The 22,912-nt window shown below is 43.0% G+C and overlaps 1 protein-coding gene across 1 annotated transcript in view; it reads left to right on the top strand.

The window, feature by feature from the left end:
• The window catches only part of LOC126413026 (AF4/FMR2 family member lilli), a 423,561-nt gene that overhangs the window by 204,078 nt on the left and 196,571 nt on the right, over positions 1 to 22,912 (top strand). The window contains exon 3 of the mRNA XM_050082919.1: positions 17,302 to 17,493. Within this exon, the coding sequence (XP_049938876.1) occupies positions 17,302 to 17,493 (192 nt within the window). The remainder of the gene's footprint in view (positions 1 to 17,301; positions 17,494 to 22,912) is intronic.

Genomic DNA, 22,912 nt, shown 5'->3' with positions numbered 1-22,912 from the left:
GGAGACTTGAGGTAGACACATCGAAAGCTTATCACCGCAGTAGCTCTTTCAGCTTGCCCTTCGACGTGACGTTGTCAGATGATTTATCATACATTGTGCATAGGTGTTAGTAATGAGAAAGAGATTATTCTTGGAATCTGAAATATAGTGGGTCGTTCAAAATGTTGAACGTAACACTCTTCAAAACTTCAGATACCAAAATACTGTGTGACTGTCTCGTTACGGTGATATGTCCGCTAGGACGGAAGGAGGTGTCGCGATTTGGCCTTTGGTAGATAAGATTGCAAAGCCGGAACAGGAAGACTTATCAGAATGCTGCGTGTAAAATGCCAAAGCCACCGGCCCGCGCTGCGTGCGTGGCCGAGTCGGTGTGAAAGTCTGCACGTGATCACGCACCATAAGTAGTCTCAAACGATTTTGTAACTGGGTTGGCGGCGAACATACAGGGTGACAATTATTGAACTGGATGAAAAAATAGGAAATTAGTTACAAAGTATTTCGTGCACGCACTACATTCAACATATAAACGTCACTGCAGATATTCGGATTTAGGTTTGGCATGTTCGATATGCCTGCCATCATTGGCGGTGATGTGGCGCAGACGAGTAGCGATATTCTGCATGACCGGCTGAAGTGTCGGAACGTCGATGCTGTCGATGACCTCCTGATTGGCTGTTTTCAGCTGGGCAATGGTTTTGGTGTTATTGCTGATCACCTGGTCTTTAATATAGCCTCACAAAAAGGAGTCGCATGTATTTAGATCTGGAGAATATGGCGGCCGATCGAGGCCCATGCCAGTGGCTTCTGGATATCCCAGAGCTAGAGTGCTATCCCCGAAGTGCTCCTCCAGAACATAAACACACTCCTGCTTCGATGGGGTCGAGCTCCGTCTTGCGTGAACCACATCTTGTCGAAATCAGGGTAACTTTGGGTAATGGGGATGAAATAATCTTCCAAAACCTTCACGTATCGTTAGGTAATCACCTTGCCATCAAGGAATATCACACCGATTTTTCCGTGACTATACACTGCACACCATACAGTCACCCATTGAGGGTGAAGAGACATCCCGATCGCGAAATGCGAATTCTCAGTCCCCCAAACGTGCAATTTTGCTTATTGACGAACCCTTCCAAATAAAAGTGGGCTTTGTCGCTAAACCATACACATGCTAATTCCGATCTTGCCCCGCAGCCAACGGTGCAGTTTATTAACGACCTAACACAAACCATTCAAGAGTTGACGATTTTATTTCATGTAGTTCAATTTTGAGGGTGAGAGCTACACAAAATAAAAAATAAAACACTGTTCCAGATACTTAATGAATCAGGGATAGACGAAAACACCAGAAGACTTGTGGAACAAACACAGATACATCAAGGATTAAGTTTCAAGGCGAAATGTCTAAACCATTGAAAATCAAAACAGGAGTTTGACAAGGAGATGGACTGTCCCCAATTATCTTTAACTGGGTTTTACATAAAATAGTAAAAACATGGGAAAGCACATTAAAAAAGAGGCTCAAAGGGTATAACAATTTTTCAAGGAAATAACCAATTTGAAGTGAAATGTTTACCCTTTGCGGATGATACGGCAGTGATAACTGAAAACCGAACAGATGCGTGATCTGTTACACGAGATTGCTGAAAAAGACAGCTAAAAAATCCTATGAAAAAGCCGAGTATGTAGAACACAAACATAATACAGAAAAGTTTATTAAAACAAAGTATGGAAAATTTAGAGAGTTGATAAATTAAAGTGGATCCAAGCCGATGGACTGGATAACACGACAAATAAAGAAAGAATAAAAACGTTAGAATTTGCATATAAATTAATACACAAAACTACTACAATAAGAAATTAATATCCATACAAGCAAACATTAGACATTATAATTCAGTTATTAGGACATAAGTAACACATGGATGAGTGTAACATTGAATAAGAAAGACGAATTAAGAGAACTAGAAAAAAGAGAGAAAAATGCTAAGAAAAATTCTAGGTCCTGAGAAAAACAATGAAAACAGGTGGATTAAAAGGAGAAATGAAGATTTATGCAAAAATACAGAAAATATTACAGATACAGTGAGAAAGAGACGGCTAAAATTTTATGGACATTTAAAAAGACTGGAAGAAACTCGGATTACAAAGAAATTTTTAAATTACGTTAGTAAACTGAAAAACTGTAGGATGGATAGAAGCAGTAAAGAAAGATGCCAACAAAATACGTGTTGCAGAAGAAATAATATGTGACAGGAGTCACTTCAGGCTGCTGATACAAAACGCAAACGATGAAGTAGATGAGCCAAAACAATGACCCAAGAGAGTGTAGACAGATGATCAGAGACGAGCAGTTGGAGAGAAAATGTAGTAGTACTGGGAAGAAAAGAAGAAAAAAAACACCCCAAGTCTTAAGTTGTATGCGGTCCATAGCTGGCCAAACTCATTAAAAAAAAATAGTTCAGTAATTGTCACCCTGTGTGATGGTTCAAATGGCTCTGACAAGGGAACCTCCCCATCGCACCCCCCTCAGATTTAGTTATAATTTGGCACAGTGGATAGGCCTTGAAAAACTGAACACAGGTCAATCTAGAAAACAGAAGTTGTGTGGAACTACGAAAAAAGTAAACAAAATATACAAACTGAGTAGTCCATGTGCTAGATAGGCAACATCAAGGGCAGTCTGAGCGTAGGAGCACCGTGGTCCCGTGGTTAGCGTGAGCGGCTGCGGAACGAGAGATCCATGGCTCAAGTCTTCCATCGAGTGAAAATTTTACTTTCTTTATTTTCGCAAAGTTATGATCTGTCCGTTCGTTCACTGACGTCTCTGTTCACTGTAATAAGTTTACCGCCTGTTTTGCGACCGCACCGCAAAACCGTGCGATTGTTATTGAAGTCGCGAGCTATATTTGCTGGATTCATATTGCCCACGAAATACATCTCACGTATTTAATGCACTCTCGTCTAAAGTAGTGAACAGTCAACTGCCAGCCAGGGAGCCTCGTTAGCAGGAATACTCTCTTCCGTGCGCTGGTAGTCAACTGACGTCGTGTGTTTCGATGTTTGTTTAGGTGTAGCGTCCCCATACTACGGCGCTGTTACCTCGCATCGGACGGACAGATAATAATTGTCTGAAAATAAAAAATTAAACTTTTCACTCGAGGGAAGACTTGAACCAAGGACCTCTCGTTCCGCAGCCGCTCACGCTAACCACGGGACCACGGCGTTCTAGAACTCACATTGTCCTTGATGTTGCCTATGTTGCACATTGACTACTCAGTTTGTATATTTTGCTTATTTTTTCATAGTTCCACACAACTTCTTCCTGTTTTCTCGATTGATCTGGATTCAGTTTTTCAAGGCCTATCCACTGTGCCAACTTATAACTAAATCTGAGGGGGGTGCGATGGGGAGGTTCCCTTGTGAGTACTATGGGACTTAACTACTGTGGTCATCAGTCCCCTAGAACTTAGAACTACTTAAACCTAACTGACCTAAGGACATCACACACATCCATGCCCGAGGCAGGATTCGAACCTCTCCGCAGTTACATTACTGAAGGCACAAACCGCTCTTTATAATCAGTCCATCAAGCGTCTTGCCAGGTACAGCTACCATCAACTATGGTGCCAAAGTGCTACACAGGAGGCAGAGTTCCATGCCTACGAGATGCAGCTGCTTCATGCGCTTCAGCTCGATGACAGGCCAAAGCGTAAAGCATTTACAATTGGGATCTGAGTCACATTGACGATGACCCAGACTCTCCGAAAACGTGATTTTAACGGACGAAGCTCTCTTATGTGTTCGGGAAAGTAAATCGACACAGTGAGATGCTGTAGAGCTCTGAGAACCTTCACTTCAGCAAGGAAACTGTGCACACGACAGTCCAAAGCTAAAGGCATGGTGTGGTACACTTCGTGAGCGTGGAGGCCGTTTTCCTTTGCATGGGCGCCAATAACCTCTTCTCTTTATCCGGACATGATGGAGAACAACTTAAATTTCCATGGATCGAAGAACTGCAACCTGACATGCTGAATCAGGATAGTGCCCCTTCTCAATTGACTTTAATCATGAGGAAGTTAGACGACGCATTTCCAGGTCGCTGGATTAGCACAGGATGGTCCCATTTCCTGGTCCCCAAAGTGTCCAGAAATAACCCCATCAAGTTGTTTTTTGGCATTGTGAAGGATGCCTGCCAGACCCCGATGCGGAACCTGTACAACCGTCGAGCTTCGATCACAGCGGCAATTGGAAGGAGCTGTGGAATCTCGCTTAGATATCCTGCGTGCTACGAATGGCGCACACATGGACCTCTGTTAAATGACCACTACAACTTCAGATGTGTGTTAATATTATGCCGCAAATCGCACCTATCAAGCTGTCTATATTTCTGAAATTTACATTATCAAATTTGTAGAGATCATTTTGGAACACCTTGTGTCATAGGTCTCCGTTATTTACCCCTGTGGTTGCAAATGAAGTGCTGTAAAGTGCAACGGAGTACTTGCGCGAGCGCGCGCGCGCACACACACACACACACACACACACACACACACACACACACACACACACACAGAGTCATACGTAACATAGTTCAGGAATCACACACTTACAGACGTTTCGATATTACCGACATCAGTAAGTACGATACTTTGGTTTGCATGCACCGATATGATGCTCCGTCTCTAATGACCGTTTCAACGACGGAACGTTAAATCCTGATCTCCCTTCCTCCGATTGGGATAATGAGAAGCTTAAAATACGTACAGTATTTCGATACCTTTTGTTCCGATAATATCGATACAGTTTTAGGTGTTGACATATCAAATATCGTATCTAATCTAGTATTGAACATCCGTACACAAACCGTAGTAAATAGTTAAATTACCCGCCGCTTGGTAATGATCGAGCAGCTTGTGGATGGCACCATGTGCATCAGATAAGAGGAAAGGAAGGGGGGAAGAGGGATTAGAAAGTGGGTGAAATTATCCCAGCTGTTGAACCAGTGTTATCGCGAAGCTGTTTTATGATCTTACAAAGCTGTCAGTGGCGACTAGGTCGAACGGTTACGAAAGGAGCTCTAATTTCGACACCGGCCTCAGTGTTTGAATTAACACTTGTTCCGATAATGAGGGAATATTTAATTAAGGTTTACATAGTAGCGGACCGAGACAATGCAGGTGGCCAGCCCCTAATTACAGAGCTCGTCACTCGTTAGCGACCGGCGCCTGCCGCCGACAACAGATTTTTAGTGACTAATTAAGTCTGTTTCACGGGTCGCTTGACACTGCCCCTGCTATAGGGCTTTTACCTCTTCCCCTCCCCTCCGCTTGCTTTGTCTTAGAGAGAGAGAGAGAGAGAGAGAGAGAGAGAGAGAGAGAGACTGTCCACGCAGAGTCTCTCTCTCTCTCTCTTGTTCGTATTTTCTCGTTTATTACACATCTCAAAATCATCTGCCGATAGTCACGGTGATGTAGAAGTTCAGTTCTTCATGACCGACACCCATTCTCTTGCTCTGTGATGGTAGTATACCAGAAGGAGAACATTGCGAGGTTCTACTCGAACTGTGTAAGTTTCTTGTTTAAAGTTTGATACTTCACAGAAATCGACGATATTTCATTACACGGAGACATCTACATATAACATTCTGCAACCCACTGTGAAGTGCATGCCAGGGGGTACTTCTCAGTGTTACCAAGTACCTGTTGGGGTTTCTTCTGTTTCCATCCCATGTGTAGAGCGGGAAGAATCTTCGTTACTAAACAGCTAACCCGGTTCATGGTACTAGCTCCCATTTGCATGCTGCCTATCAAATGGCATCCCAGGGCAATAAAAATATGATTTTCAATATGTTACTTAGTGATTAACGGAATTCAAAAATTTAAAATGCTGTAATAACGCACTCATTAAGAGAGGTATCCTACTACGTTAAAAGTTTACCACAGCAAAAAGTATTCAAGTTGGAAACTATTTTTTTATCTTGAGGCAGCGTAACTGGCGGCGCGCAAATACTCATACTAGATTCATTCAGTATTTGAAACTTAGACTACTTACCGGCTTGAAACAAATAACACAGTTTAAAACTTGTATGACTCTTTTTCCCATTGGTGCCGCCACAAAATGAACAAAGGAAAAAAAAATCTCTTAGTCAATTTTCTCTGTTCATAAAGTAAAACTGGCTCGTCAGGCTGTGTGTGTGTGTGTGTGTGTGTGTGTGTGTGTGTGTGTGGCGAAGAATGTACTTAAGCTGTCTAGTAGCTTCGGTACAACAACAATCGGTTCGTGGCCGACATTTGGCAATGTACCTGTATGTCATGTTCCCGCCGAAGCGAATCCGAATCTATGGCATGAGGTGCTGTGTAGCGTATCGGACGCTCGTGCGTCACAGCGCGCAGTTAGCACGTAACTGAGCGACCGTCACTGACCCCTTTGTTGTGTCATACAACTGATGTTGACCGTCCTTTTTTTATAGTTCGCAATGTACGCATAAGCGTATCCAAACTGAGCCAACACAGGGATGTCTGCCATACTGCAGCTTTGCGTCATTAGGTGCAGCGGAAAAAGCGGGAAGCCTGTACGTAGAGTAGAGCAGGAGGTGGAGTGGGGGAAGCGGGACTGACCTTAATTCATAACTGGGTCTTTCGCTGTCCTACTATACAGACTTCCATTACTTGTTAACGCAGTATTTACGATCCATTATTGAAATCTTTCATGTGCCTCAGGAGATACTGTTCGCAAGAGAAGCCGGAATATGTAAACCTAGTCAGATCGCACGCGGAAGCGCTCTGGTCGACGAAGAGCTTGCAAACATTGTGCGCGCGCGCTAGAAGAAGAGGGGGGGGGGGGGGGGGGAGGGAGTGTCACAGTCGCGTACTTTTAAGTGTCAAGTACTCTATAATGATAATACTGCTTGCAATAAGATCATACTGAAGATATGACGGTAGGTAAACCATAGGATGTGTGATTGTGGGCACCCCATATTTCATATAGGGCACAATCGTGCGTTAAATATTCAGATTTAGTTGCTTTTGTATGAAGGACGTCCGTAAATGTGATTGTTGATGTATTGCGTATTGAATATTCTATGAGGTTCCGGGATTGCAGCCGTATCATGTTGACTTCTTGCCACAATATTTGGGGTGGCAACCGTCCAGTCATCTTCACGTGAGTGTCCGCGGCTGGAGACTCTTACTTCACGGTGTCGGCTTTGTGGCAAAAATTGGCGCAGAAACATATGCGCGTTGGCGGCCGTCACAGGAACGTCCTCTATCGAAATCAGCGCCCTGTAAAAATACTGTTGCATCTGTCACGCGCGTGCAGATGCGGGTGGAAACACGCCCGCTCTCCGTCGGCATGCGCGCTTGCGTCGCTAAAAACAATCGTCAGATGTCGCCGGACGTATCATTACGAATAAAAGTTTTCTCTCAGAGCAAATTAGTCACCATTCTTATTTAACAACGAATATTTTGAACAGACCGACGTTGTTGCTATGGTCACCCCTCTCACGCGCCTGGCCGCAAACTTTTTTATAGAAGACTTTGAGGAGCGGTACCTGGTTCGGCAGAACTTAAAACAGAGTCCTCTGGCTACATGTGCATGACAGTTCTGTAGTGTGGCCCCATGGTGATGAACTGTCACGTATCTTGCAACATCTGAATTCAATCCACAAAAACATGCAGTTTACTATGGAGGTTGAGGACAATTGATTACCGTTTTTGGACGTTTTGTTTACTAGGAGAGTGGACGGGTCATTACAGCATTCTGTCCACCGTAAGCCCACACATACGGACCTTCATCGGCAACCGTCGAGCTACAATCACGCTTCAGACTACCGGGGTCCGTAGAACGTTAGTACACCGGGCTCGTGTTGTTTCTGATGGATACAGCCTTACAAAGGAGCTACAAGATAAACAGTCGCTGTTCCAAGACTATGGTTACTCTCCACATCAGATTAGTACAGCACTAAGGAGGAAGAAACATTAAGAAGGAGCTGTTAAAGTCAGGGCGTTCCTTCTATTCATCGGCAACCTTTCGTCTAAAGTAGTCAGAATCCTAAGGAACTACCACATTAATCTTCCGGCCACCGACGAAAATTATTGCCCTTGTCGATTCGGTAAAATACGATCTGGGTCTGCGGAAGGCCGAGATTTACAAAATTCCTTGTCGGTGTGGCGAAGCTCTCGTACATAGGCCAGACGATACGTACAGTACATGAAAGGTGCGTAGAACATGAGCACCACACCTGCCATTCGCAGCCCAGTAAGTCGGCCGTAGCTGGCATTGTATTATTGCAGGACACTCTGGATTATTTTGCCCAAAGACCTTGGTCCCAGGGAGATACTTTTGGGACTCGCTAATTAAAGAATCTGCGGAAATATGTCGAGCTCAAAATCTTATAAATCGTGACGGCGTCTTTCAGCTGGACAAGGCTTGCCACCAGGTGATCTCTTTAATTTCTTCTAACAAGGGAACCTCCCCATCGCACCCCCCTCAGATTTAGTTATAAGTTGGCACAGTGGATAGGCCTTGAAAAACTGAACACAGATCAATTGAGAAAACAGGAAGTTGTGTAGAACTGTGAAAAAATAAGCAAAATATACAAACTGAGTAGTTCAAGTGAAGACAAGCAACAATAAGGTCAATAGGAACGCAGGAGTGCCGTGATCTCGTGGTAACGTGAGCAGCTGCGGAACGAAAGGTCCTAGGTTCAAATCTTCCATCAAGTGTAAATTTTAATTTTTTATTTTCAGTTTATGTGACCAACTCTTATGTTTTCATCACTTTTTTGGGAGAGATTATCACATCCACAAGAAAACCTAAATCGGGCAAGGTAGAAGAATCTTTTTACCCATTCGCCAAGTGTACAAGTTAGGTGGGTCGACAACATATTCCTGTCATGTGACGCACATGCCGTCACCAGTGTCGTATAGAACATATCAGATGTGTTTTCCTGTGGAGGAATCGGTTGACCTATGACCTTACGATCAAATGTTTTCTGTTCCCATTGGAGAGGCACGTCCTTTCGTCTACTAATCGCACGGTTTTGCAGTGCGGTTGCAAAACACAGACACTAAACTTATTACAGTGAACAGAGATGTCAATGAACGAACGGACAGATAATAACTATGCAAAAATAAAGTAAAATTTTCAGTCGAGGGAAGACTTGAACCAAGGATATTTCGTTCAGCAGCTGCTCACGCTACCACGGGACCACGGCGCTTCTAAACACACCTCGTCCATGATGTTGCTTATGTGGCCCATGGACTACTCAGTTTCTATATTTTGCTTATTTTTTCACAGTTCCACACAACTTCTTCCTGTTTTCTCAATTGATCTGTGTTCAGTTTATCAAGGCCTATCCACTGTGCCAACTTATAACTAAATCTGAGGGGGGTGCGATGGGGAGGTTCCCTTGTAAGAGAAAACATTTTATTCGTAATGACATGTCTGGCGCCATCTGACGTTTGTTTTTAGCGATGCAAGAGCGCATTCCAACAGAGGGCGGCCTTGTAGTTTCACCTCTATGCACTCGCCTGTGCGCCAAAGATGGAACACTATTTGTAGAGGGCGCGGATTTCGATGGAGGACGCTTCTGTGACGGCTGCCAGCCCGCATGCGTTTCCGCATGTTACTGATGTTGATCACAGTGCAAAATGACCTGTCGTCGCTAGCGTGATAGCGACTAGAACAATTCGTTTAATGATAAAAGAAGGCAAATACCGGTGACGTAAATGGCTGAAACTGTAATTGTCGCAAGCAAGATAGGAAACGCAATTGTGTGTTCACTCGACCGTCTGTATGGAGGACGCTAGTTACAGGCTGAGCCTACCATGTAGAATTCAAACTTAGATTCACATCATTTGCATCGCCCATCTTCTGAGGCAAATTTTCCAAGACGTAGGAACGAATGCCCATCAGGTTACAGTTCATGTATTGATTTTTTATATAGAAATAAAACATTAGATACTGCATTGGGTCTCTACAGGCTATTTCACCTATGGTGGCAATGTGTATTGATCAGAAATTGTATTAACCTTTTTATGTTTATGACTCGGGAATTGGCCGGTTGACAGTGTTCCATGAACTCTGTTTACAAGCTACATCGTATTCAAAAGACAAAGTCGTCGTTTGGGTTCTTACCACCTGATAAGTTTAATCGACATAACCAGATATTTCAGTGTGACAAGAAAACATAACTTGTTAAAGGATGTCTTCTAAACACCATTGAACTACACTTCAAATGTTTAATAGGGAAATCGATATTCCGGTGTACAACCCACTGTCAGAGGTACCGGGTACAGAGGACAACAAATAGTCGCGTGACATCGTGTACAAACATAATTGCATACATAATAGCAGAAACGGTCTATTAACATTATGCACCTCTAATCTAAATTTGTCCTGGCTGCGTGCAGACAAACGCAGAGATTTCCATACACTCTGTGTCATCTACTGCCTTATAAATGTACACTGTCCCTCATATCTCTCCTCGTTCCTAACGCTCATGTCGGAACAACATGACAGAAACACACGTTCCCATTATAATAAAATCCTCTCTGTTCCACTGCATCGCTCAGTCACCTTCTCCAAGTCCTTTACAGTAGCAGGAACCCGACTATGGAATAACCTCCCTCGTTATGTTAGAGAACTTAAAAACATGTCCGGCTTCAAAAAACAGTTAATGACGTATCTACTTAAGCAACAGTAATGCCTTCCTCTGTACATGAATGCACTTCACCTCATTACTTCCCTCTTTCCCCCTCCTTAAATCTCCCTTCCCCAAAACTCGCTACACTAGTAAACATCTACTTTACGCACCAAGATATTAATGTACATCTGCACAAATCTTTAATACTATTGCCAATTTTTCTCATGTTTATCATTATTATTTGATTTTTTACTGTTATTATTATTGCTTTTATCATGAGCTGTATGTATAGCACCTGTTGTAAAAATACTGCCGCATTTACTTTATTAGGTCTTAGTCACTACTCTTTATTCATATTGTCACTAGAGTAATCTAATTTTCTCATTTAAACTATTGTCATGAGGTAACTCTGATGTGTGAAATACTGCATGTGTGGAACACTGGTCCGATGTAAGAGAGGGCCTGATGGCCCTAATCTGATCAGGTTAAATAAATAAATAACTTGCCTGTCAGTTATGCAGGCAGACAACCATGTGGAGTCCTGGAACCCAGTTACAACCACATCTGTGTTAATATGTTACGATATGAAACTCTGCCTTCACAGTACGTAGGTTGTCGAGTATGTCGCTGCTGTCAATTCTTACCGCAGTCAGACTTCTTGGTCGCACATGACAAAAGTTTAATACAATGTATACATGGAGCTGACAGAGAGGTCAAAGGGATATTACATGTCTCTTATTTCTGAGATATTTATGTAAATCTATGCCATGCATTCATGGGGATCACATTCACTGCAAGTTATTTTACATACTCCGGACATGTTTCATGCGTGGCCCTTATCTATGTTGTGTACAATATGTGAGCTTAGAGTGTTATTTTCCGTAAAATTAGTGAATATGATAATTTTATGTTCGACAAACAGGGAGACACTTCCATTATGTAACTAAGCCAATCCCTTTGAATTCAGAGTTCATTAAAGTATGTACAAGCATTCCGCTAATGAAATTAATAACAGCACCACCATTCTTCATAAAGAGGGAAAAGATATATCATTAAACATTCTAGAAGAAATTGGGGCATATAGACATACTACGAAGCACCCTCGCAACATACCTAATCGAATGAAACAACTACTTTACGATTACCACTCAATGTTTATTTATTTACACAACGCGTTTCGAAGGTTTATACCTTCATCAGATGGATTTACATATGATGTATGACACACGTGTATGTTGTTAGGCATTTATGGTAACCTGTAGCAGTGTCTAGTGGAGAAACAACGTTATTTCAAGTTCACCCCAAAGTCGTAACATCACACACATATGTCGTACTAACACGTGTAAATTGAGGTTTAAACGTTCGAAAAGCATTGCCGATATAAACAAACAACGACTGGTAACAGTAAACTTGCTGTTTCATTCGGTATCAATAAATCACGGTAAAGCCTACCTAAAACAAATTTAATGACCAAATAGTTGTGGAGTAAGAGATACACAACTTCAACAGTGTTTTGACCGAATAAGTTCGGTTTGGAGCCTCTCTGTCTCCTACATGAAAAATTGTATAGTTTGATGTGATATCTTGGATCACCATTGGATTTAAGTCCGAATGGACAGCCTCATTATACGACACAGAGAACAGATTTTGCAATAAGGCCAGCTTGCTCAGTATGTAATTCATACCAATTTATGTTTTCAAATTTTATAATTTTTGTGTATTCCGCTCTTACAAACGAAGTGTCCAAAAATATTTTACTTACAAGACTGCATGTCACAGATAAATAAAAAATATCAGAAGTAACAAGACATGTAATATAGACTTGACTTTTGTCCGTTCCATATTTATATTAAATGACAGATACGTGAAAGAATTGACAGCAGTAACGTACTTGTCAATATGTGTGTTATGAAGCAGGAACCATTTCAAATGGTAACATAATAGCATAGGCGTGGTTGTAATAGTGTGTTCTATGTATCCACATGATGTTTGGTTTCCAACTGCAAATAAACTTGGACATGATACATTATTTATAACTGACGTGCATCTCATTGATACAGAAATATAATGTAAGTAGAGTTGCTCCTGATGTTATGTTTATAATTGTCATGTTGTACATATCGATGTACATACAATTGTTCGCTGTCCTCTGTATCAGATGCCACTGACGATAGGCGTTAGACTGGAATACTGGTTTGGCTATTGAACATTTCAAGTGCGGCTCATTGTATTTAGAAGATGTACTCTAACAAACATTTACATGCTGCGTAATACGAAACATTCATGATTTTTTCGTGCTTGACAAAGAACCAATTTGAGTCTACTCTCGGGAATCCTGCAGACCAAATCCGGTGGCGCTGTGGACTCGGATTCTCTAAGAAAAGATCCACATCCACATGCACGTCTCATTATCCAGATTCAGATTTTCCGTGGTTCTCGCAAATCGATTAACGCGAATGCCAGAATGGTTCCTTGATCGATTTCCTTCCTTCCCCGATCCGAACTTGTGACATTAAAATCTTGCAAGAGCCACCTGTTACTATCTACTCGTTGGATGTACGGAGCGAAGACTACGTTTACTTAAACGGTTGTGTCCGATGTCCACAAAATAGCCATATTGTCAATCCTTCACTGAAATTTTACGCAATAAACGCTCCAGACTAATGCGGCCTGCTACTAAACGTGGACAACCACGCACACATGCGTCTACACGGCGACTCCCTCTCATGCATACTCCATCACAGCATTAGCTGCACGCTGGCACTAGCCGAACTAGGCCCATTGTTGAGACCGGAAATAAACATTAAAGCTACAAAACAATGTAATTTAGAGAACTGATCCAAATACAACATATGTAGGCCGTTTACACTGTGAATTGGCATAAAATTGGGACATGAAAGATACATACATGTCTTAGAACTTCTAGTTTCCTTTCCTCCGAAAATCTCAATTTTTATAATCAGCCTAAATCATTCTAAGAGAATACTATGGTGAGTACTTCATGTTGACTATATTAAAAATCTCTAATCTTAGTAGTCAGTACAACACAGAGACTACATATCCCGTGCTACGAAAAATTAACGAGAACAAGGCATTGAGGTGTTCTTATTTCACTCTTGTCAGAATTGGTGTGGTCCGTGAATTAATCTGGATGAAAGAAGTGACGTACTGCTTGAGACAGAGACGCACTGATGGTAACTAGGCCTGGAACGCCATGTTACACGGCTGACAGCTTCCTCACGTCGTCACAGAAGCAGTGAGGCAAGAAAGAGGTCGTGTATAAATGAACGTATCCTCCGTGTAAACAGAGAGCTATCATGCACAGAACGACTAAGTCCCTGCAGCTTCACCCAATCCTTGCGCACTGTGCCGCTCAAATTTTCTTCTGTCGCGAATCTGTGTCACCACCCGCCCAAGCTGTGTTCAGTTGCGGGTATTCTAGGCCAGAGTGGAGTAATGTTAATGTATTACTCCTGTAAGTCAACAACAGAGCTGCTACTTCGGACCACGTACTTTACCTCCACCAAGATGTATACACACATTGTATGCACTCCATGTGCGACTTAACCGGCGAATAGTGCAATATAAACTAGTAACAACATCGCTTAATTTTCCAATAACAATCGATAGTACCTCAAATGAGGAGTTTAGTGCCACGACAGTTACTGAAGCGGTAATGTTCGATCACGGAGACAGATTGGCTTGCCGGTACTAAACCGTGCCGCCTCCATAGCCAAATAAACGTCGCTTAAAAGAATGGGAACTGCGTTACGTTGTTAACTTCCAGAATAACTTAAAATATTTCAGGTATATTCTTTCCTAAAAGTTTGCACTGGAAACATTAACAAGCACTTTCATCGTATGCCTGCATAAAGGGCTCCAAAACGCTCTTAGAAAAGGTGCTTAATTCAATAGAAAGAATTAGTTGCTTTACTTTCTTTATTGATGAGAATTTTAAGATTATTACCCAGAAAGAAAAATTAATCGCCCAATTTTCGCACTACAACTTGGAGAAAACCGTGTACTGTCAATCGCCAAAAATCTTATTTCATTATGCTGAACTGATCATTGAATGTAAGTTTTACCGCGGAACATCCGTACCGAGTGTGTACAAAACAGTCCAGTCACTGGTCAGGTTGCTTCGTACAAAACAAGAGGACACATATAACGACCGTGTACTGGGGTGTTACGAGAACACTGAAACCTGTAACAGAGCTTCAGCCGTTTGTCACTAAACGGGTGCCTTACTCCAGACTGTTTCCATTTACTGGAGCGGCCTAGAATTTACTAAACGGAAGGAAGAAAAAACTTCAAATCGAAGAAAGTAAACTTACTGATTGTCTAGACAGATACTGGGAATGAAGAGTTAGTTTGTTTGATTGGAAGCGGTTATTCGGTTGGCACAGGTTTTTGCAGGTTCTCCTGACATCTCAGATATCAGAAGTTGGCTATGCATATAACTTGTAGTTCCTCACTGCTATTTCCCGATCGGAATGCAATATATACACAGTCTCTGTAGTTAAAGCTTGTAGTCCTGAGATGTTAACAACGAGCGTAGTTTTCCATGATCAGTCACGAAGTGCACACACAGATGTAAAACGCAAGAGGACGTTACTTCTTTCTGATGGTGCAGTGTCCAAGAAGAAACACTTTGCCTGCGTAGCTACGACACCAGACCATACGGTTGTAATACAGGGCGTCGATTTGTCTGGGAATCCTGCAAAATTGGGAAATTGAATTAACTGGAAAAGTCAGCGAAGTCAGGACGACCCCAGTAATTCCGAAACGCACTGCTTGGAGGTGAATTGTTTGTTGACGGAAAGAAGTGGAAAATGCCTTGTTGTTACGAATCACTCTGAGGTCCTGCTTCCGAAACAATCGATTGTGGTGATGAAATGTATTGAAATATTGTAATGTTTGTCGCTGGATTCGCGGCTGTCTCTGTTGCGGTCGCCGACCTGAGGAATATTCATTACTGTGCGTTGATTCTCGGGCTCCATATTCTTCTCTCGTTACTTGTGTATCTGACAGTAACTTGCCCTTGAGAATTTGTCATCACACAAATAAAAGGGTTTTAACTTTTAAAAAACGTGCGGTTCCGAATAAAAAGCAGGTTTGTAGGTCATATGATATAATTACCTTTCGGTTCATTTTTACTAACTTCATTGTAAAGGATGTCTGTATTTTATCACAGTACCATGCACAGATGATCACAATATGAAAGGACGTGCGATTTGAAACATGAGGCATGGTTATCAAAGTGTTAAAATATTGCGAGTGACAACAGTTCGAAGTATGTTTCTGCCAAGTTTCTCATTTACTAGAGGCCATTGCACGATGAATGACAAGCCATGGCATGGAACTGCTGACGGGATGACGTTAACTATGGAAATTCCAGTAAACGATACAAAATATTGCTACTGAATATTGTTCATTAAACATTAGAAAAAAAGACACTAGTCTTTTTATATATCTTGTTTCCAATCCTAGCTGAGCTTGGAATAATCGCAAAAACATGCCAACTGAAAAAAACTGTGAAAGCAAGTACAGTAGAACTGTCACATAAAACAGGAAACGGAGTCGCCACCGTTTAAAATTTTATTGTTAGTTGAAAAAAAACCCACTGCTTAACTGATTTTTGTCAATTTCGCACGTAAATGCAAAAGCGATAATGTGTGCTACGTGTCTCCGTAGCGAATTGCGGTTAAGTCAGGGCTTAAATGGAGAGCGTTTCACTGGACGATCTGTTCACTGAGGAAGAAATAGTTGCTCTCTTGAAAGTAGCGTATGGAAGTAGAGATTTGTTTGTGGGAGCGATTGGTAGCTACCAGACATTACACCGGAATTTCCAAATACGAAGGTAATCCCAAAAGTAAGGTCTCCTATTTTTTTATAAGTACATAGACCTGTTTATTTCTACAGTGGTTTACATCAGTTTACAGCTTGAACATTTAGCTATTTTTCGACATAATCACCATTTCTGTGGATGCATTTTTGTAGACGCTGTGGCAGTTTTTGTATGCCCAAGAGGTTCATAACTTTCTGAACAGCATGGCGGCGAGCTGGTATGACATGGGCATACAAAAACTGCCACAGTGTCTACAAAAATGCATCGGCAGAAATGGTGATTATGTCGAAAAATATCTAAATGCTCAAGCTGTAAACTGATGTAAACCATTGTAGAAATAAACAGGTCTGTGTACTCCTAAAAAAATAGACCTTACTTTTGGGATTACCCTCCTAAAAAACCTCATCCGCGAGCAGCCTCACGGCTGTGCCCGACGCGTCACTTTACGTGGTATTTAATCTTTTTGTAGTAATGTACAATTTCCTTTTTTTGTACCTTGTTTGACTTAAGCAGTTTACTTTCAGCTGCAACTTAATTTTTAGTGTAAAGAATTGGGAACATCAGTGCACGGTAACAGCCTTAACGCCAGACGACCGAAATCAGAAAAAAGTCAGTTAAGTGGTATTGTTTTTTCGCAGATAATTTAGAGGTTTCCATTGTAGCTGTAGGCAACCGAGAAAATTGCCTTGGTGATGTAAAATTGTGACTTTTGGAAAAAAAAAAGGCTTGGAATTGGTTTACGGTGCGGTAGCGACTCTCTAGATCATAAATGTCGGTCAGCAGTTGGAAATTGTTTATTTTGCAGGTGACGCCTTCGCCGGCGGACACGACTGCCTCGCAGATCCAGCGCAAGCTGGGCAACTACGAGATGATGCAGCGGTTGCTGGTGGACGAGCCCAAGCGGCTCATCGGCATCGACGGCCTGCCTCCGGCGTCCCCCGCGCCGCCCTCCGCCGTCGTCGCCCCCGCCGCTTCGCGGCTCGCCCCGCCCCACCAGGTATTGTGCTTTCTTACCGTAGGACCCAGTGGTGTCGTACTCCTAAATAGCACATATTGAAAGTCGCGTGCTGTGATAATATTTGCGCTAATACCTAACCTTAACATGATACACACTGTGTCACTCGCCTGTCGATGGCTCTCACCTGTCGACATTGCAGTAGGCCGTAGCTGAAATGGTTAGCTACATAGTCAGTAGAGTGAATTTCGAAAGTGTCTGGAAATGAGCGATACGGAGACTTCAGGGCACCAGAGATTTGCGGAAGAATTTACACTGAAGCGCCAAAGAAACCGGTATAGGCATACACATTGAAATAGAGATACATGTAAACAGCAGAATACGGCAACGCCTATACAGGGTGTTACAAAAAGGTACAGCCATACTTTCAGGAAACATTCCTCACACACAGAAAGAAAATATATTATGTGGACATGTGTCCGGAAACGCTTACTTTCCATGTTAGAGCTCATTTATTACTTATCTTCAAATCACATTAATCATGGAATGGAAACAAACAGTAACAGAACGTACCAGCGTGACTTCAAAAACTTTGTTATAGGAAATGTTCAAAATGTCCTCCGTTAGCGAGGATACATGCATCCACCCTCCGTCGCATGGAATCCCTGATGCGCTGATGCAGCCCTGGAGAATGGCGTATTGTATCACAGCCGTCCATAATACGAGCACGAAGAGTCTCTACATTTGGTACCAGGGTTGCGTGGACGAGAGCTTTCAAATGCCCCCATAAATGAAAGTCAAGAGGGTTGAGGTCAGGAGAGCGTGGAGGCCATGGAATTGGTCCGCCTCTACCGATCCATCGGTCACCGAATCTGTTGTTGAGAAGCGTACGAACACTTCGACTGAAATGAGCAGGAGCTCCATCGTGCATGAACCACATGTTGTGTCGTACTTGTAAAGGCACATGTTCTATCAGCACAGGTAGAGTATCCTGTATTAAATCATGATGACGTGGTCCATTTAGCGTAGGTGGAAGAACATGAGGCCCAATCAAGACATCACCAACGATGCCTGCCCAAACGTTCACAGAAAATCTGTGTTGATGATGTGATTGCACAATTACGTGCGGATTCTCGTCAGCCCACACATGTTGATTGTGAAAATTTACAATTTGATCACGTTGGAATGAAGCTTCATCCGTAAAGAGAACATTTGCACTGAAATGAGGATTGACACATTGTTGGATGAACCATTCGCAGAAGTGTAGCCGTGGAGGCCAATCAGCTGCTGATAGTGCCTGCACACGCCGTACATGGTACGGAAACAACTGGTTCTCCCGTAGCACACTCCATACAGTGACGTGGTCAACGTTACCTTGTACAGCAGCAACTTCTCTGACGCTGACATTAGGGTTGTCGTCAACTGCACGAAGAATTGCCTCGTCCATTGCAGGTGTCCTCGTCGTTCTAGGTCTTCCCCAGTCGCGAGTCATAGGCTGGAATGTTCCGTGCTCCCTAAGACGCCGATCAATTGCTTCGAACGTCTTCCTGTCGGAACACCTTCGTTCTGGAAATCTGTCTCGATACAAACGTACCGCGCCACGGCTATTGCCCCGTGCTAATCAATACATCAAATGGGCATCTGCCAACTCCGCATTTGTAAACATTTCACTGACTGCAAAACCAAGTTCGTGATGAACACTAACCTGTTGATGCTACGTACTGATGTGCTTGATGCTAGTACTGTAGAGCAATGAGTCGCATGTCAACGCAAGCACCGAAGTCAACATTACCTGCCTTCAATTGGGCCAACTGGCGGTGAATCGAGGAAGTACAGTACATACTGACGAAACTAAAATGAGCTCTAACATGGAAATTAAGCGTTTCCGGACACATGTCCACATAACATCTTTTCTTTGTGTGTGAGGAATGTTTCCTGGAAGTTTGGCCGTACCTTTTTGTAACACCCTGTATAAGACAAGTGTCTGGCGTGGTTGTTAGATCGGTTACTGCTGCTGTGATGGTAGGCTATCAAGATTTATATGAGATTGAACGCGATGTTATAGTCGGGGCCCGAGCGATGGGGCACAGCATATCCGAGGTAGTGATGAAGTGGGGATTTTCTCGTACGACCATTTCACTAGTGTACCGTGATAATCAGGAATCCGGTAAAACATCAAATCTCCGACATCGCTGCAAGAAAGAGACCATCCACAAATAGCTGCAGATTTCAATACTGGGCCTTCAACAAGTGTCAGCGTGCAAACCATTCACACATCATCATCGATACGGGCTTTCAAAGCCGAAGATCCACTCGTGGGCCTCTGATGACTGCACGACGCAAAGCTTTACTCCTCGCCTTGGCCTGTCAACACGTTATTGGACTGTTGATGAGTGGAAACATGTTGCCTGATCGGACGAGTCTCGTTTCAAATGGTATCGAGCGGATGGACGTCTATGGGTATGGAGACAACGTCATTAATCCATGGACCCTGCGTATCAGCATGCGTCTGTCAAAGCTGGTGGAGACCCTGTAATAGTGTGCGGCGTGTGCAGTTGGAGTGATATGGGACCCCTGATATGTCTAGATAAGATTGTGACAAGTGACATGAAAGTAAGCATCCTGTCTCATCACCTGCATCCATTCATGTCCATTGTGCATTCTGACGGACTATAGCAATTCCGAAGAACAATGCGACACACCACACGTCCAGAACCGCTACAGAGTGGCTCCAGGAACACTCCACTGAGTTTAAACACTTCGGCTGGCCACCAAACTCCCCAGACGTGAACATTACCGAGATTATCTGAGATGCCTTACAACGTGCCGTTCAGAAGAGATCTCCGCCCTTCGCACCCTTACGGGTTTATGGACAGCGCTGCAGGATTCATGGTTTCAGGTCCCTCCTGCACTACTTTAAACGTAAGTGGAGTCCATGTTACGTCGTGTTGCGGCACTTCTGCGTGCTCGCGGGGACCCTGCACGATATTAGGCAGGTGTACCAGTTTCTTTGCCTCTTCATTGTACATGATCCAGAGGGATGGGTAATCTGTCACCTCCCCGCCTGTCATCTCCCGCTTTCCAGCAGTCGTGTGCACATTTTTTCCTACAACGCCAGTTTTTAAGGGGTTCGCAGGGAGTTTAATACTCATGAACTGTATTATTTTGTAAGTATTCAATACACTGATGAACCAAAAACATTATGACCATCTGCTTAATGACTTGTTTGTACGTATTTGGAACGAAATACACAGCTGATTTAGCGTATCAGGGATTCGACAGCTTTTTGGTAGGTTTGTGGAGCTATGTAGCATAAGATATCTAGACACAGGTCATGTAACTCTTGTGTATAACGGGCCGCTGATTCACATACGTGGTAACGGCGGATTTGGTCGCCGAGATATCGTGAATTCGCTCCTCAAACCTCTGTAGCATGGGTCTGCCCCGAAACAATGACAGTTGTACTGCCTAAAGATTCGATTTTTGGCGGCGGAGGGAGTTGGACGCCGTGAAATGTATCGAAGGTAGAAGACTGTACTGTGAGTAGTCAGTCGTTTAAGTGTTGTGGAATAAGGCAAACGATTCTTTGAGGGGTGCGAGTCACTGAAAGACGATGCTCATCCTGGACAGACTCATCGTGTCATAACACGGGGAATGGTTGCGGAAGTGAATGCTTTAGTCTTGGCCAACCGCAGAATCACCGTGGACGAGATCCATCCGTTACTGGGTATTAGCGTTGGCACTGCCCACACCATAATGCATAAACACTTGAACTTCCAAAGAGTGTGTGTGCAGTGGGTTCCCCACCAACTGACCGCCGAACAGCGCAATACTCTAGTGGCGCTGTCTATGAGTCATCTGCAACGTTGTCATGAGTGGGAATACGGCTTTCTATCGCGTATTGTCACAGGTGACGAAGCCTGGTGTCACCATTTTGAACCGGAAAGCGAGCATCGGAGCAAACAGTGGAAACATGAGACTTCGCCATCTCCAAAGAAATCAAAGGCCGTGCACACCTGTTCTCGTAAGGCCATGACGTCCTTTTTTTACCACAAGGGCACATTTTTTGTCGAGTTCCTGGAACGGGGTACAACCATCAATGCTCAGTGTTATGAAGCCACTTTAACAGAACCTTAAACGAGCCATCAAGTCGAAAGGCGCAGGCATGTTGTCCAGTGGCGTTATCCTGCCGCATAATGCCCGTCCACACATGGCCAATGCGGTGAAGACGACACTGCAGCATTTTCGGTGGGAAACGCTGGAACATCCACCGTACAGTCCCGACCGTCCACAGTGTGATTTGCATGTCTTTGGACCTCTAAAACAAGCTATTCGCGGACATCGATTCGCAACGGACGACGAAGTGTGAGACTGGTCCAGGCCTGGATCCAACAGCAGCCTACTAGCTGCTTTTTGGCATTGTGTGCGGCGTACAGTAAAGAGACATTTCGCAGACGGTAACTGTTTCTATGAATTTGAAAATTCGCCCCCTCATAAAGCAGCGTGTGTGAGATAATGGTTTGTTGACAGTATAGTTATTGAAATGGGCTGAACCAAATGGAAGAGCTTCGGATGAGTTGGAACGTCAACTTCGCTCCAGACCCCAACATCCAACATCGCTATCATACTGACAGGTGTGCGGATACTTTGGATCAAATAGTGTATGAAGGTAGTGCAAAACTTCATAGAGTACTTTTAGTGTTAAGGGGATACGGAATCACCTATCCCCGCAATGTTAATATATGCCTACTATAGGGAACATTTTCTCACAAACTACTGGAGACAGAGAGGTAAAAATTTTACTGTATGTGCATTCATATGTTACAACAATACTGAAACAACAGTTTATTGTCAAAGTATTTTCTTACAGAGATATTGTACATTTATTTTTAAGTAAATTTTTTCCATCGCTTTTTACTAGACTATCACCCCTAAGTCTTTTGTAAATCAAGTAATTAAAAAATCGTTGTTTCAGTATGTAATAGGGACCTATGTCACTACGTCATAGAAATTTCAGACTTCTAGGTTGACCAGTACCTGAGATAATGTTCCTAGATGAAGTAAAAAGTAAACTTACGGGAAACGGAGAAAGAAGATTAAAACATTCCTGATCCGTAGCTAATACCCCCTTCACAGTCTTCATAATCATCTTCAAGTCTTCTTTTGGCACCCCTCTGCACCTGTCTTGCTTTTTTCACTAATGTCTTGATTATATTATCAGCATGCCTTAGTCTGTGCTGATCTAAAAAGAACATAGCACGTACCGTACGGGAACCAACACACATACCCAACTTTTGAAGGACCTGGCATTTAGTTATATTTCCAAGATTGAAGGTTGCCACAGCATCATACACACCAAAATGTAGTGTATTAATTCCGACAAACACTGTTTTTGGGAGACGATGCCATATCACACTATTCAAGCACTCGTTGGGGTTCTGCGTTTTTCCATGAAGACATT

The sequence above is a fragment of the Schistocerca serialis genome, chromosome 7 (genome assembly GCF_023864345.2).
Source record: "Schistocerca serialis cubense isolate TAMUIC-IGC-003099 chromosome 7, iqSchSeri2.2, whole genome shotgun sequence".
Classification (NCBI taxonomy): domain Eukaryota; kingdom Metazoa; phylum Arthropoda; class Insecta; order Orthoptera; family Acrididae; genus Schistocerca; species Schistocerca serialis.
This window is presented reverse-complemented; position numbering and strand designations above follow the sequence as displayed.